The sequence below is a fragment of the Chanodichthys erythropterus genome, chromosome 13 (genome assembly GCF_024489055.1).
Source record: "Chanodichthys erythropterus isolate Z2021 chromosome 13, ASM2448905v1, whole genome shotgun sequence".
NCBI lineage: Eukaryota > Metazoa > Chordata > Actinopteri > Cypriniformes > Xenocyprididae > Chanodichthys > Chanodichthys erythropterus.
In genome coordinates this window covers 35,150,661-35,168,455 of record NC_090233.1, presented here as the reverse complement: position 1 = coordinate 35,168,455, position 17,795 = coordinate 35,150,661, and the positions used below count along the sequence as shown (strand labels likewise).

The 17,795-nt window shown below is 35.7% G+C and overlaps 1 protein-coding gene across 5 annotated transcripts in view; it reads left to right on the top strand.

Moving 5' to 3' along the window:
- npas2 (neuronal PAS domain protein 2) overlaps positions 1–17,795 on the top strand; it is a 73,696-nt gene that overhangs the window by 38,717 nt on the left and 17,184 nt on the right. For 4 of the 5 annotated variants that reach the window (XM_067405629.1, XM_067405634.1, XM_067405631.1 and 1 more), the window contains exons 2-10: positions 8,823–9,229; positions 9,359–9,415; positions 10,229–10,383; positions 11,502–11,593; positions 12,587–12,676; positions 14,867–14,990; positions 15,574–15,687; positions 16,707–16,825; positions 16,945–17,027. In XM_067405629.1, the coding sequence (XP_067261730.1) occupies positions 9,156–9,229; positions 9,359–9,415; positions 10,229–10,383; positions 11,502–11,593; positions 12,587–12,676; positions 14,867–14,990; positions 15,574–15,687; positions 16,707–16,825; positions 16,945–17,027 (908 nt within the window). In that variant the 5' untranslated portion in view covers positions 8,823–9,155. The remainder of the gene's footprint in view (positions 1–8,822; positions 9,230–9,358; positions 9,416–10,228; positions 10,384–11,501; positions 11,594–12,586; positions 12,677–14,866; positions 14,991–15,573; positions 15,688–16,706; positions 16,826–16,944; positions 17,028–17,795) is intronic. The other variant, XM_067405633.1, reaches the window with a different exon arrangement.

Here is a 17,795-nt window from a genome sequence, read left to right as displayed (position 1 = left end):
TTTGGTGACTGATTTCCAAAATAAATTACATAGGAGCAGTAATTTATCAATTTGCAACAAGCATATTTTCATACTCATAAGGCATGTTCAGACCTTTATTTTGAAATTGCAATGAACATGAAAAATCATTAAAGATTGGTTGAAACATGTTTGTTTTCATGCCAAGAGTTCAAAAGATAAAATCCATTAAATTTTTTGAGAAAAAAAGGTCTGAAAATGTTTTTAATAGGAAAAAAAATACATTTATGATTGTGGCGCCGATCTATAACCTAGGCCTACATACATGTTATTTTTATGTTTATTAGAGGCTGAATTCATATCAAATTCTGCCAAAATTCCCATACTACTTCTATATAGGATATCTACTTCATAAATTGTATGAAAATAATGGAAATATATGGTTCAGATCACTCAAACCATATATGGAAATGGAGGCGCCTTTATATGGTCAGTAATGGAGCTTGGTTGTCATCTAGTGAAAAAGTGTGGTACTGCGCCCAAACAAAATCTTACTGAAAGCTCATTTTTTGAGATATCAACCTGAAATTTGGAACACAACTTGTTCAGATTTTTGGCTTTGATTTCCTTGCAGCTTTAGAGTAAAACTTGTTTTGTAAAATATATATTTTATGTAAAATATAAAATATTATATTTTTACATTTTACATTTTCATAAACATAAACTTCTATAACTTTTTTTCTGTTTCACTTACATAAGTTTTTTCACATCTACAATAATCTGCCAAATTTCATCTTTAAAACAAGACCAGCCTTTTGTCTATACTCCAAAATATTCTTGAATTACAACCATTTAAGTTTGGATAGTGCATTTTCTTGTCTAAAAAAAAAAGTGGGGGTGACAGTTAAGGGGTTAATGGCTAATTGTCAACATTTAGCAGTTTAGAGCACACTCAGACACATTGCAACTCAACCTGTTTCTTGCACAATGAGAATTTAAAAATGTTAAACTTCTTGAGACCTTTGTGCCCCGTTGTTTTCTGTTGTGCTCCGTCCAGATGCTCTAGACACAAGAAAGAAATCCCATCTCATAGTATGCTGGGAATTTGCTGTTTATTATTTGCAGAAAGTCTGCTGTAGTCATCATTAGCCGAGAGTTTTCTCCATTTCGCTCCGTCTTTGTGTCCCTTCTCTTTCATCATCTTTTTCAATTTCGTTTTTAATACGAAACTGTAGTTCAAAGGCTTGAACTGTTTGTCAGACACACTTGGACAGAACACAATGTGTGTGTGTGTGTGTGTGTGTGTGTGTGTGTGTGTGTGTGTGTGTGTGTGTGTGTGTGTGTGTGTGTGTGAGTAATCTGTGTCTGTATACAAGTGTGTGTGCGTGAATGTGGGTGGGTGTGTGTGTGTGTGCACGCCTATGTGCTGTTATTATGAGAGTTGTGGAGGTGCTGTATTCTAATTCCATCCAGTTGTATTAAATCTTGCTGCTTCTCATTTGTGCATGTCTGGTCATCATCAGTTTTGCTAAAACTATTCTTAACCACTCATGTATGGTAAAAATCATAAAGGCATACACACACACACACACACACACACACATTGTGCTCTGAGGCAGCTTGAAATTGTGAAATTGTTGTGAATATATTAAGTAAATTAATATTTTTGTACATTTTAGCTAATGTATAGCAAGCTCTGGCTGAAACACTTTTTTTCTAACATGAGAAGTATCATCTCAGTTTGTGGTTTAGAAATTGAAATTACAATATATTTCTGAATATGTTTCTTTTAATTTTGTCCTGAAATAAGACATTTGGTATTGCTATGTTTGTGTTGCTGATTTTTCAGGTCTGTCTGTGTGATGTTTTGCAGAGCAAAGCATGTTTTAAAGGAACACTCCACTCCACTCCCTCAGAGTTAAACAGTTGAGTTTTACTGTTTTCGAATCCATTCAGCCGATCTCCGGGTCTGGCGGTTCCACTTTTAGCATAGCTTAGCATAGTTCATTGAATCTGATTAGACCGTTAGCATCTCGCTCAAAAATGACCAAAGAGTTTCGATATTTTCCTATTTAAAACTTGACTCTTCTGTAGTTACATTGTGTCCTAAGACCAATGAAAAATGAAAAGTTGCAATTTTCTAGGCCGATATGGCTAGGAACTATCCGCTTGTTAAGATGTGACGTAAGGAACGCCATTTCTGGGTCCAAGCCTCAACTCGTTTCACTTGAGAATGCCATCGACAGCCGTTTATGTGCATAATTTATACATATTAAACATCAATCATTTTAAAAAGTTAAAAATTTTAAATACTTAAAGTCTACACAACAGTCTCCGTGCTCACAGAGTCACAGATATTAGTATTTTAACGATTTATAAAAGATGAATCATTGTCTGGTCATCTGGAATACTGGTATGGAGATAAAGGTTATAATTATATATTTTTTGTAGTATTACACCACATCGTGTGTGTATATTAGCACCATTTGTTGTTTTCTTGTGGCATGAGATAGAGCGTTAGGACCCGGAAGCGCTGCCGCGTGACGTCACTTATTTTCCATCCGTCTTAGGACACGATGTAACTACAGAAGAGTCAAGTTTTAAATAGGAAAAATATCTCAACTCTTTGGTCATTTTTGAGTGAGATGCTAACAGTCTAATCCGATTCAATGAACTATGCTAAGCTATGCTAAAAGTGGTACCGCCAGACACGGGGATTGGCTGAATGGATTCGAAAACTGTGAAACTCAACTGTTTAACTCTAGGGGAGTTGGAAAATAATTTTCAAAAAAAGTGGAGTGTCCCTTTTAAGATATGTGTAAATCTATAAATTATATGAGTGTGTGTCTGTGTATGTGTGTGTGTGTGTGTGTGTGGACTTGTTCTGACTATACTTGTGAGGACATTGACTGGTCCTCACTATTTTAAAAGGCTTATAAATCAGCCAAAATGGGTTTTTATTTAAATTTAGTGATGTGCACATGTTTCTGTGATGGTAGGTTTAGGAGTAGGGGTTGGATTAGGGAATAGAAAATATCATTGACCTGATATAAAATCAATGGAAGTCTATGCAATGTCCTCACTAAAGCTGGGCACGCATTTAACGACTAGTTAAAACATTCTAAGACTGAGCTCAACACACAGCAATTGTTTCCTGCGATTGAAGCAGATTTAAATACACATAGAATTTGAACACCAACTGTTATCGGCGACTGAATGCAACTGCCTCTGACTGGACGCGTTTAAGCAGTCATAAGTATCAATTTACATTCATAATCGGCCTTACAATTGTTAAGTGTGTCCCCGGCTTAAGATAGCAAAACAAACCTGTGTGTGTCTAAATATAGGTCAGTCATTCTCTCACAGGTACACACCTCATCTCAGCTGATAAGAACTATCAGATTTATGGAATTATATTCACAAACCACAGTTGATGTGTTTGTATGAATACAGTATGTGCTGATGTGCCGATAGTATGCATGCTGACACTACAATAAATATTTTATAATCATTATTTATTACATTTAATTATTCATTGAAATCTTTTTTAAACTGTGCCATTGTTGTTTGCTAGTTTGAGGCAAGGAAGTTTTGATGAATCCGTTTTCAGATTATTTACCTCTCAATGAATGCATCTGATCAGGGTCAAGTGACCAGCTTCATACAAGCATACATAGAGGGGAGAAAGATGATAGATTTGTGCATCCTTATTTCATTTACTGTTAAGTATTTTCTGCTTGTATTATATGTTTTCATATATATTTTGGTGTAGGCTACGATTCCTACCAAACTGACAAATGTCCAAAACATGCACAGAGCTTATATAACTAGGCCTTTAATTGCAGAGCTCTTAACAAAATAAAAAATCATATTCTGACTAACTTAAATGTATGACCAACCTATATTGTAATCCTCCTGATAACTAATGAAAATCTGTCATTCAAATGAGGATGATTTTTGTTTGTTCGTTTTGAAAAAAAAAAACTGTTCTGTTCTATTACTATCTGTGTCTGTCTGTATGACTATTGTTACTGTATTGACTGTTTTCCAGGTAACTATGTATCCTTAATTAAAAAAAGAAAGAATTGAGAAGCAAAATTGCATTATAAAAAAAGTGAATTTTGCTAGTCTCATTGACACTTTTTTTTTTTTTTTTTTTTTCCAAAAGAAAAGAAAAAAAATTAAATCAAGATATATTCTTTGAAAACTTTTTATATAAAGTTAATGCATCTTGTTTTAAGGATGTTTGGAATATTTTTGTCTTGTTTTCAGATAAAAAATATCTATCCAGCTATTCCTCAAACCACTTATCCTCCGTAGGGTTGAAGGAATACAAGAGCTGTTTGAAAAGCTTTATTCTATCTTTTTGATGGATTTGTATGGACGCACGCACACACTCACACACACACACACACACACACACACACACACACACACACACACACACACACACACACACACACACACACACACACACACACACACACACACACACACTCAAATGCACACACTCTCCATTCACTCTCTCGTACATTTTTTATTTTTTTTCTCTCCCACTTTTTCTCTTTCTTCTTGTTTGTTGTGTTGGTTTATGAGCTAGGAGTAAAAGATGTTTCTAGGTCATGGCACTCCTTGCCGATGCAACATTTCTGCAACTGAGGGTTGTGCCAAAGTTGCATTACCACTTAAGCCTAGGTGTCAACACGATACTTCGCATCCACCTTTCATTACTTTGTCGTTAGATATTGCATTAAACATGTTTAATGCAGAAATTGATAAAGTGAGTAAGCAGCACCTCAGTTTGAACTGTTTACACTTGAGTCTGAAGCAGAAGGATTATTGACTGTACTAAGGTGGAGATCTACAGCTGATTTGTATATAATTAGACTTGAGCTAAAACCGCTCTGATACACCCAAATTCTTCATCATTGTAGAGGTTGTTATGAGAAACCACATGGGCAGTTATTGAATGAGACATGAGTGTGTAGGTCTAGATGGTGAATAAGTGCACTGTAAACCCTAATGCTCAAAATACTTAATTCGTTTGAGTAGGACAAACTTAAATTAAACAAATTAGTTCAGTTAAATTAACAGTTATGAGTATTTAAAACTTTCTTTTACTTTTGAGTTCACAGCACTGACATATTTCAAGTAAACTAAACTGTTTTAGTTGCAGCAGATTTCTAATTCCCAGCATGCTTTGCATCAGACTGTCTAAATGTTGAAATAAAGTGTTATTTTGTGTGTTTTTGCATAAGATTAACATAGGGAGACATAAGTTAGTGTTTAATGTTGTGTTATGTTGGGATTGACAGGGGGTTCTGTTATGTTAGTTTTGTAGGGTTACCATTCTGGTGAAGAGTAGACCGTGTGGTTAGGTTGAGGATGGGCTGCAAAACTTTTAAGACCACATATACTGTATGTTGTTTGATTATATACATGCAAGTATATATTGACAGTCTCTTTGATAATTATAATAGCATGTGTTTTTTGCTAACTAACATTTAACCAAGATTTGAATGTGATGTTTATGTAAATTAACTATATGTACTTGAGTAGGGCGAGGCTGAGAACTGTGGGAGCGAAGGAATGCCAGTGATGTGATTGTTAATGAGAGACACCTGTGCACCACACTAGCATTGCTCCACTTCCATGGCTCTCGGCCCCGCCCCACTTGTCACAAAAAAATTAAGTTCTACTAACTTAAAAAAAATAAGTTAGTTAACTTAAATGTTTTGAGGTAATAAGTTTCCTCAAATGTTTTGAGTATTCTGAACTTATTGAGTTTTACAGTGTGCTATGGTGCTTCAACAGATTCATTAAGCAAGCAGGGGGCAAGTTGGGTGAGAGAACGAAGAAAATGTATCAGTTTTGGAAGCACATTCCACAATTGTAACCATTTATTTTTTTAATGAGCAAATCTAGGCTTGTTTAAGAAACATTTGTATGTGCCAAAAGTAACTATACCATTAATAGTAGGGCTGACCGATATATCACATGCGATTGTCACACGCATTTCGTCAGTAATGCCGGTTCCCTGATTACCGCTAAATCGGCATCACCTGCTTTGAAATGGTGCGGCATTTAATAGACAGAGCCGTAGTTCACTGACAAGCCACGCAATATCGCGTTCATATCGCAGATGAATCGCCTTCGATAATGAACGCGATCTTGCGTAGCTTGTCAGTGAACTACGGCTCTGTCTATTAAAGGTGCCCTAGAATTAAAAATTGAATTTACCTTGGCATAGTTAAATAACAAGAGTTCAGTACATGGAAATGACATACAGTGAGTCTCAAACTCCATTGTTTCCGCCTCCTTATGTAAATCTCATTTGTTTAAAAGACCTCAGAAGAACAGGCGAATCTCAACATAACACTAACTGTTACGTAACAGTCCGGGTGTACGCCCCAATATTGCATATGCCAGCCCAATGAGCCCATGATCGAGGCATTGCACAAGGGCAGCCAGTAATGTCTGGATCTGTGCACAGCTGAATCGTCAGACTAGGTAATCAAGCAAGGACAACAGCGAAAAATGGCAGATGGAGCAATAATAACTAACATGATCCATGATATCATGATATTTGTAAATTGTCTTTCTAAATGTTTCGTTAGCATGTTGCTAACGTACTGTTAAATGTGGTTAAAGTTACCATAGTTTCTTACTGTATTCACGGAGACAAGAGCCGTCGCTATTTTCATTTTTAAACACTTGCAGTCTGTATAATTCATAAACACAACTTCATTCCTTATAAATCTCTCCAACAGTGTGTAATTTTAGCTTTAGCCAGAGAGCACTATCAAACTCATTCAGAATCAAATGTAAACAGCCAAATAAATACAATACTCACATAATTCGAAGCATGCATGCAGTATGCATGACAAACACTTTGTAAAGATGGGCGGGGGAGCATGAGAATTAAAGGGGCTGTAACCTATACATATCGGTGCATAGTTAATGATGCCCCAAAATAGGCAGTTAAAAAAATGAATAAAAAAAAAATCTATGGGGTATTTTGAGCTGAAACTTCACAGACACATTCAGGGGACACCTTAGACTTATATTACATCTTGTAAAAAAACGTTCAGTGGCACCTTTAAATGCCGCTCCATTTGAAATCAGGTAATGGCGATTTAGCGGTAATCAGGGAAACTGCTTTACTGACGAAATGCGCGTGACAATCGCATGCGATATATCGGTCAGCCCTAATTAATAGACTTGCAGATTACATCATAATGTTGAATTTAATTCAAGAAGACAGTGTTTCAATCAGTGTAACAGTGGTTGGGGCAAATTGTAACACTGGAAAAAGTTGCGTTAATATTTATTAATATTACTGATTAAGGTTTGCAGTTTTATACAAATTATTTCAGCTCTCAGGAATAATATGTTTAAAGAAAAGGTCTGGGCAGAACTTTTCAGTTGTAATTATCAGAAAGATATATTTTAAATTGATATAATTTTAACATAATATATTAATCAGCTAATGGGTTTTCAGCTGTGTACTTTGATTTTTGGATGATTTTTGATCACGAATCACACAGCATGTGGTGTCTCTGCAGGCTTTGCTGAACTGTAATGTATCTGGAGAGGAGCCAATGTTTTATTCATTTGACAGAGAGGGAGAGTATCTAATTTAATGTTGGTGGTCTTTTTTCTCTTCATGCTTTTAAACAGAATTTGTAAATACAGTTTAATTTATGACTAAAATATTAACTCATTTGAACCTTTTTGTTGATAATGTACAATACATTTTGCAGCTTCATGAAGAGGCAATGAACAAATGCTCTGCTTTTATGATATTTTCTTTAATGTTTATTATTATTAAATAAACTTTGTGACTTGTGCCAGACATTAAAGGTGCAGTAAACAATTTCTGAACATTAACAGTAGAGAAAGACAACACATGTGTATCATTTTATTGGATCTGTGCAGCTCTAAAAGTGACAGCAGCCTAATATTAAAGAGTTTTTAATGTTAATCAAACAACAGTTGACAAAGAAATCACTCACTGCTCTTCACTGAATAGCTTTTTTTGTAACTTTAATAAGGATTAATCTTTATTTAATTTGTACAGTGAAGATAATATGCAGTGTTGTTTTACATTTGATTACTTGATTCAATTTTTCAATTCAATCTTTGATATTTATATTATGCTAGATTTGGCTGTGCTATTGAAATTGGAATCGAGAATTGTTCAGTTTCACTGGTATCTATAATTTTGGTGTCATAACCTTATTTAATACAATTCAGGGATACATGGGTATAAAACAGTAACTATTTTATTCATTTATTATAATTTTTGTGGTGGGCTCAGTGAAAATTGAATCACTGAATTCACTGAATCAAATCGAAAACGGAGAATAGAATCGAATTGAGATCTTGTGAATTGGAATCTTCAGTACTCAACACCCAATATCCACTCATGAGAGAGGAGGTGCCTGTGCTGCATGGTGTGTTCGTAAATTTGGGGGCAGAGCTATCAAGATTGGGTAGGGATGTGTTTGTTTTGGTGATTTTCAAATATCAACAGCGTTTCTCAAAAATCAATTACTGCACCTTTTAAAGCAAAAGGATGCAGATTTTCAACCTACATTTACAATGTCATTATAGTATTCTCCATGTTACCTGCACCGTCTGCTGGTTTATTTGTCAGCTCAAGTTTGATGGATGATGCAAAACCATATTTAAGAAAAATAAAAATATATTTAAAATTATATATACTTAGAGGGGGCCATTTTAGTTGGCATGTTGAGATCACATGACCAACCTGGTACTACAGACAGTTTTGGGTACAGAATAATTTAATCAGAATAAAAAAAAAGAAAAAACTAAAACACTCTTTTTGTTTTCCTCTACAGGGTCTGCTGTTTCCACCACTAACTTCATGGAGAAAGAAAGAAGTTTTGGAAGCCATTTTCAGCTGGAAGGCAAGAGTCACGATTAAAGATATCTTGATGATAAGCTAGTTTTTGGCATTTTAAGGACTTGCTAGCCATAAGGACATAACCTCAGCGTCTGTCGGCAGCCAAATCATCAGTGGGGTAACACTGGCAGCAAGCCATTTGAGATTTGTGAGTAGTGGCTAACCACTTGCATTAGGTGGTCAGTGTGTGCCATCTATTAGAATTTCTGTGGGTGTTTTAAGTGTAGAAAACGCGAATGGGACACGCTAGCCTTCACAGACGGCCTGAATGGGAGAAGGAGTGAGCATGGACAACCTTTCGGAGTTTGGAGGCCTTTGTCCGTCCAGCCGGAGGGAATGGGAGTGAGTCTACACTAATGTCACAATACGCTTGTCCTTTTTGTCCATTTATAATTAATTTGCCATGTTACATTGCTCTGAGATGTTGCCAAATATGAATTTTAAATAGAAATATTTTTCCTCTGATTGCAGCACAAGCAGCTGTGTGGATGATTTAATGGACGAAGATGAGAAGGACAGAGCAAAAAGGTCTGTGTGTGTTTAGCTCTTTATGGTCATAATACACGTTATTGTGTGATCTGTTGAATAATAATAAAATCCCACATTAGACTGTAAACCTGTGAACTTTAATTGTGCCCAGAGACGTTAAAGAAATCACACCTTTAAAAGCTCTTCACACTTTCATTCAATACTGTATATTTTCCTTGTGAAAGACTGTCAAAGGATGATATAAGAAAGAAAGAAAGCGAGTAATGAAAATTAGAGATAATGGAAAGAGTTGAAAGAATTTTTTGATGGGAGAAGGCATTGTTATTATTATTATTAAAATGAGGAAAAAAAATTGTTTGAAAAAAATCATTTTTTCATTAGGTTGTTGCAAGTGTTGGGAATGTATGAGATAAGAAACTGTTTACATCTGAGAGTAATACAGTTCTAAGACTCTATAAACCATTAGCTGGAAGCCTAAGATCATTGTCCTTAGTTGTAATTAAAATGAAATTGTAAAATTGGTGCATACAGATGCGTATAACAGAAGTGTTTGTAATTCTCTACAGTTATCTGAGATCCTCATGAGAAATCATACACAAACACCATCATCACTGACATTTCCTTTTTCAAAACAGAACTGTTAGTAAAATTGTCATTAAGAAGTCTTTTTTATTCCATTTTATACATTTATGTGTAGTCAGTGTGTGTACATGCATTTTTAATTTATGTATTTTCTTACATGCAAACCAATACACACAGACATACACAAACATTCACTCTTCCATCTCTCATTGTCTGAAGTAATGTGAGTGTCATCTCTTTCTGTCCATCCGTCTCTTTATCTCTCTGCAGGGCATCCCGTAATAAATCAGAAAAGAAGAGGAGAGACCAGTTCAATGTTCTCATTAAAGAGCTGTGTACTATGCTGCAGGGTCAAGGTCACCCCCGCAAGATGGACAAATCCACCATCCTGCAGAGGACCATTGACTTCCTGCAGAAACAGAAAGGTTGGGGAAAAATCATGTTAAAATATTCAAAGTTGTCCCCAGTCTCCAACCAAATGGGGGGAAAAAAATGTAGTTTGATGGAAATTTATGTTGGTGTCTAACGTGCATTACTTACCCAATGTACTCTCCCAACCTGAAATTTCATTCTCATTATCTTCATTTGTAATATTAATTATTTCATTCATTTATTATGGATATTTGAGAAAATGTAGTTCAAAAAGCAGAATTATACCCAGCTTAAACCATAGTTCAAAATTATTTTTTTGCATTCTGCGATACATTTATTAAATATAAAATATTTGTGTGTGTGTTACAATGTAGTCCACAAGGATGAAGATGAGAGCAGAAGTACTTCAAATGGCAAAGCAACGTGAATTAAACAGCAGAAGAAAAAACGCAAACATTGTGTACAAACACAAATTATAAATGGTGTAAAATCACTTGAATGCTCAAACTGACAAAGCCGTTAAACACATGTAATTGACAAACATTCAAGAGGTCGCAAGCGAAAATTATCTCTCTTGACTCTGTTTGTGTTTGAGTTTGCCTCCGCGTTGCTTCCATTCCGCTGACTGGAAGGTGAGGAGTCACGTGACTACACGCCCGGTAGTATGTTTTTAAGGGGGAAGAATTAACGGGGTTAAAAAAAAAAAAACGAAATAACCGACATGGGAAAATTCCGTCGTTTCGATTAATCGTCCATCACTACACTTGACGAGTAATAATTTTGGACTCTGGTTAGAAGAACAGAATAATTTTTACTTTATTTTTGCATTTGGTGGGAGGAGCAAACTGCTGCAAGCTCCTGGGAGTGTCACTACCAACACCTTTGAGTGCCAGGAGCTGCTCTGTGATGAGCCCAGTTCCATTTCCTCTCTGAATCCATGGCACAGCTGTCAGGCTGTCAGCAGAACGTTAGCTGGCAGCAGATTTCACAGTTCCAGTGCCATTTCCAACTTCCCCCAATCTCAGACTTCCTTACTGCTTGATTTAAATTTCTTTTCATTTTCCCCCGTTCCATCCAAGGAAGTCCATACAATCTCTTTGTTAGAATTCCATAATGAAGTTCTTACAGCATTCCTAAAATTTTTTTCCCTTAACTGTTTGATGTTTTTCAGAGATCACAGCACAAACAGAATCTTGCGAGGTCCGGCAGGACTGGAAGCCTTCTTTCCTTAGCAACGAGGAATTCACCCAATTAATGCTGGAGGTAAAGCATCATATCTGCCTCATTCACCTTCAGTTTTTCTGTAGCCCTGTCAGAATATTATTTTTTTTTTACTTCAGCTGTATTTCTTAAGCACACATCATGTATTTTGATAGGCTATGACAGGGTTCCTCAAATCCGGTCCTTGAGGGCCAATGCCCAGCAGAGTTTAGCTCTAACCCGGATCAAACACACCTGAGCAAGCTAATTAAGGTCTTCAGGATCACTAGAAAATCACAGATAGGTGAGTTTGATCAGGGCAGTGGCCCTCCAGGACCGGATTTAAGGAACCCTGGGCTATGAGATGCCTTATAGCACTGCTTCAGGCACAACTATGTTGCCTCCTGGAAGGAAACGCATTACAAATAAAGGAAAATGTTTAACTTGAATCATGTAGCAGAAATTCGTGAATTGAATATGCAGAGTCACCCTGACCTGCGCACAGCATTCCTATATCCCGAAACCGGATGTTGCGCTTTGTATTGGCCATTTTTAAATTATCCCCAGAGTTTCCAGCATTAAGGAAACATTCACACATGAACACTTCCTTTCAAAAACAACCTCAGTCTCTTCTCAGTTCCTAGTGTCAGACTTTCCGAGGTACAGTCCAGCAGTGACATGGGAACATGTTATGGGTTGGGGAATCCTTCAGTTATTTCTCTTTACATGAAGAAACCAATGAAAAAATATTGTGCAACCACAAGAGCCTGACAACAATTTGAAGCTACCATGGTTTTTCATAACCAGCTTTCTCAGCTTTGAGGAAAGAATTTCTAAATAGATAAATTATCGCGCACGTTAATTTGATTTGAATTGAATACTTATCCATTGCTTTTGTGTGGGGACGAACCAATATTCAAAGTTTAAGTCATTCACTGAATAATGACTAAATGATGACACAATAATGACAGAAAAATAACAGAAGGAACACTGTCATCAGTATTTTATGAGAATTTTTGCTGGTTCATAATGTCATTTTTTTGTGTGTGATGGCAGGCATTGGATGGTTTCCTAATAGCTCTTACTACAGATGGGAACATCATATATGTATCTGACAGCGTCTCGTCTCTCATTGGCCATCTGCCGGTAAGTGAAGGTGGTGGGGTCCAATGCAATTTAAAGAGAACTTGATTTGGTGCTTTACTTTTTATAAAATAAACTCATTACCTCTTTAAAACCTTTTTATTTTGACTAGTCTGGCAAACTCATGTTATTAGTAATATGTTTTTCTAAACATAGTTAAGACAGCCCACGCACAGCAGGTTTTCTGTAGGCTGTTGTCAACAGTCCTCAGGAAATGCTGCAGATTTTTTTTAGACGTTCTTGAATTGTATTTGTACAGTATCTGAAAATCATGAAATGTCAAGTGCTTTGGCTTATTGCCAGTTAAGTGGTTTAACTTATTACAGGGAGAAAGCATTTCATAAACCTGAATAAATGGACCTCTCTTCATAACACTGCAAATGCGTCAAAATCCATTCAACGTATGATCACATGCTGCCGGTCTAATGAGATTTGCTTCCAAACTTTACTGTTAGTTCGGTTCCTGCTGCGTTGTGGGTTGCAAATGCAGATTGATAATGATGGTTTGTTCCACCACTGTCAAAGCCGTAACCTTTGGCCTTATTAAACACAAAGGAGGGCTTAACAGACTCTTATTACTGAGGAACCGAACGAGCTGAACTCAGGTGCCACTGAAGGTCATGTGTGGCCATTATGGATCTACTCAGATTGTGCTAATGCTCTTATGATTTTGTTGAGATGGTGCTTGGATGCAAACCCAGTTCCAGTAACAGCAGAATCCTAATTCTAGGCACAAGGCAGCTTTAGTGTTATTTATATGTTATTATAGGATGTATTTATTACTTATTTATTATTATTTTCATAATTTTATGTTTTTATTAGCTTTTTTTTTGTTTCTATATAGCTTTAATTTATTTTTATTTTAGTTTTAGTTTAAGTAATTTTTACTTCAACCTAAACTTATTTATTTTAAATAGTTGCCAAGGCAACATTTTCTAATTTTTAAAGGTGCCCTAGAATCAAAAATTGAATTTATCTTGGCATAGTTAAATAACAAGAGTTCAGTACATGGAAAAGACATAAATTGAGTTTCAAACCCCATTGCTTCCTCCTCCTTATATAAATCTCATTTGTTTAAAAGACTTCCGGAAAACACGCGGATCTCAACATAACACCGACTGTTACGTAACAGTCAGGATCATTAATATGTATTACCCCAATATTTGCATATATGCCAGCCCATGTTCAAGGCATTAGACAAGGAAAGGCAGTATTCACGTCTGGATCTGTGCACAGACAAGGCAAGCCAGCAAGAACAACAGCGAAAAATGGCAGATGGAGCAATAACAGCTGACATGATCCATGATAGCATGATATTTTTAGTTATATTTGTAAATTGTCTTTCTAAATGTTTCATTAGCATGTTGCTAATGTACTGTTAAATGTGGCTAAAGTTACCATCGTTTATTACTGTATTCACGGAGACGAGCCGTCGCTGTTTTCATTTTTAAACGTGCAGTCTGTATAATGCATAAACACAAATTCATTCTTTATAAATCTCTCCAACAGTGTAGAATTAGCCGTTAGCCACAGAGCACAGCCTCAAACTCATACAGAATAAAACGTAAACATTAAAATAAATACTTTACTCACATAATTCGAAGCATGCATACAGCATGCATGACGAACATCTTATAAAGATCCATGTGAGGGTTATATTAGCTGTGTGAACTTTGTAAATACACTGTAATATAGTCGAGAGCTCGTGTGGCAGGGAGCACGCCATTTAAAGGGGCGGCGCTGCCAAAATCAGTGTATAGTTAATGATGCCCCAAAATAGGCAGTTAAAAAATAAAAAAAAAAATCTATGGGGTATTTTGAGATGAAACTTCAGACACATTCAGGAGACACCTTAGACTTATATTACATCTTGTGAAAAAGCATTCTTGGGCACCTTTAAGTTTTATAAATTTGAAGTTTTTCATCTATTATTTCAGCTATATTATATAGGTATATATACCTATTTTTATTTTTATTTTTATGGATAACAGATTATTATTATAAAATGATTATTTATAATATATTTAATAATAATAATTATGATCAATAATAATGAATAGTTACTCAAAATTACATTTCTTGTGAAATCATGTTATACACAATTGCGTAGTATTGTGGTAAATGTAGTGCATTGTGTAGCACTGAAGGAAGTGAGCAGGGAGTGACGTTGCTATGGATACTGCTGTGTCTCAGTCAGATATGGTGGACCAGAACATTTTGAACTTTCTGCCAGAGCGAGAGCACGGAGAGGTGTATAAACTTCTGTCATCACACATGCTCTTGACGGAGCCTTCTACTGTGGACCTACTCAACAGCAGTGAGTGTATATATACACACACACACACACACACACACACACACACACACACACACACACACACACACACAGACCATCACACACCTGAAAACACAGATGCAGTATGTTGTGAGAGCGTGCCATCTTATTTCCTGGATGTAGTGTGCTCTATGATTACACTCAAGGCTAATTATAGAGGTTCTGTGTGTGCAGTGTAACACAGATTATCTGTTACAACACCCTGATAATCCTACATACAGCTTTTACCCTGACCCCAATCCCTGAGACACACACACACCAATACTGAAAAATACTGGTAGAAAAAACAATCGCTGTTGACTTATTGATCTCATTTGATCACCAGAACCACCTCTGTTTCACTTGTCACACTCGGTTGTGAACCAAAGCGCACATACTCACACACTGTTGTATGGTCTGTCAGCTCATTGTACTCTATTTTAGGATAATCGTCAAAGTCAGACTGGGGCCACAGCCATAACAGAACATTAACCTCAACCTTGTGGAGTCGTCTGACAAACTGAATTGCTGTTACATTAACTGCTAACAGTGTATTTCCTCTCCCTGTGCTCACTCTTTCTTTCAGATGAGACCCACGTCGAGTTCTGCTGTCATTTAGCGAGGGGGAACATTGACCCGAAAGAACCACCCACATACGAATATGTCAAATTTGTTGGAGATTTCAAGTTTCATAATAATGGTTGGTTTTTATTTTTTACATCACCCAGAGTCACATGCCACACAAACAGAGACTTGATTCGAGAAGTAAACTTTAGCTGTGATAGCAAGCATTTGTGTTTCTTCCTGTGCATTTGGTTGAGGAAGAGATTTAATGAGGAGGAGGATTTGCCTATGTTGGAATTATTGGTCCATCTCCTCATTTGCATGTAGAATGTCATTGTGAGGTCACATCTTTACTAATAGAGGGAATGTGAAAATGAGAAGAAATTTGGAACTGAAATAGACAGAAAACATTTGAGCCATGACCATATATATATATATATATATATATATATATATATATATATATATATATATATATATATATATATATATATATATATATATATATATATATATATATACACACACACACATACACCTGTGATGAATACAAATCTTGAAAAATAAATAAAAGATCAAAATATTATTATATTTTATTTCAATGTAAAAAAAATATATATATATATACATATATATTTTACATTGAAATAAAATATAATAATATTTTGATCTTTTATTTATTTTTCAAGATTTGTATTCATCACAGGTGTATGTGTGTGTGTGTATATATATATATATATATATATATATATATATATATATATATATATATATATATATATATATATATATATATATATATATATATATACCTGTGATGAATACAAATCTTGAAAAATTAATAAAGATCAAAATATTATTATATTTTATTTTATTTCAATGTAAAATATATATATATATATATATATATATATATATATATATATATATATATATATATATATATATATATATATATATATATATATATATAAATATATTACACAATATATATACCTACATGCATACATATACACACAACTCGCAGTGAAATATACCCATGGTCGGGTGCATAAACCGCTTAGACTTGTCTTACAAGTTAGTCATCTAATTTTTTTTATTCAAGTCTGGTCATAACTTTTTCATCAGAAGATGATGTTTTTGTGTGTGTCGCAGTGCCTCTGTCTTCATGTAACGGTTATGAGCTGGCGTTCCCGCGCACACTGCAGTCTTCACTAGAGGAGCAGATCTGTCTCGTAGCCACAGTGAGACTCGTGACCCCTCAGTTCCTGAAGGTAACAGTGCACAGAATCACATTCTCACAAAATCAATATTACACACACACACTAATTGCATTCACCCTTATATCAAAGCAAGGACAGACTTATTGTGTGGGTGTGTGTGTCTACTAAAGGATCTGTGCAACATGGAGGATGTGTGTGATGAATTCACATCAAGACACAGTCTGGAATGGAAATTTCTCTTCTTAGATCACAGGTGAGTCAAATGGCACTCCATTATGCAAATGACTCCTCTGATGTTGTGGTTCTGCATGGTCTGTTGTACTACACTCTATTAGGTCCTTCATAGGTTAATTCGTGACTCTTTCTGATTATGTCATTTGCTTAATTCATTCATCAGTCGCTGACCCATTTACGTCTGCTAATTCAGACTTTCCGCTGTCCCACGCACGGCTACGAGGGCCAGGGATGTCATCAGATGTGCGTGTGCTTGAATCAATTCTCTCACTCGTATATTAATGTGATGTTTTTATTCAGCTGTGGCCATTCATAAATTTCAGAATAGATTATTTACTCAGGAGGCTTTTCTGGCCCCCAGAGAGTTACATAACAGTGTATGTGTGAGTACTGGATGTCCTGTTCCCTACAGAGCTATAATTGGACATTCGAGCTGTCTCGTCAAACTCTCTCTTTTAAAGGGGAAGTGAGTAATTTCAGCATCAACAAAAATAATGTGGTTTTCAAACAGATTTCCCAAACACTCCCTGCGTTTTCCATTGGTCATTCATGCAGATCCCACCCCGAACGCACACAATTGGTTGAGCCAGTGTTGCTGTGGTACAGATTGTCAAACAAACTGTGTTTTGAGAAAGTTTTTACTCAGGACAGGAGTAAACACTTTTACAAATGGTAAATGGTTTACTGTGTCTGAATATCAAGCTATTAAGATTTGTGACCCGATCTGGCGAAATGAGTCGGAAGTCGCAACGTTCTATTTTAAGATATGGGCCAATAATGTGGAAAA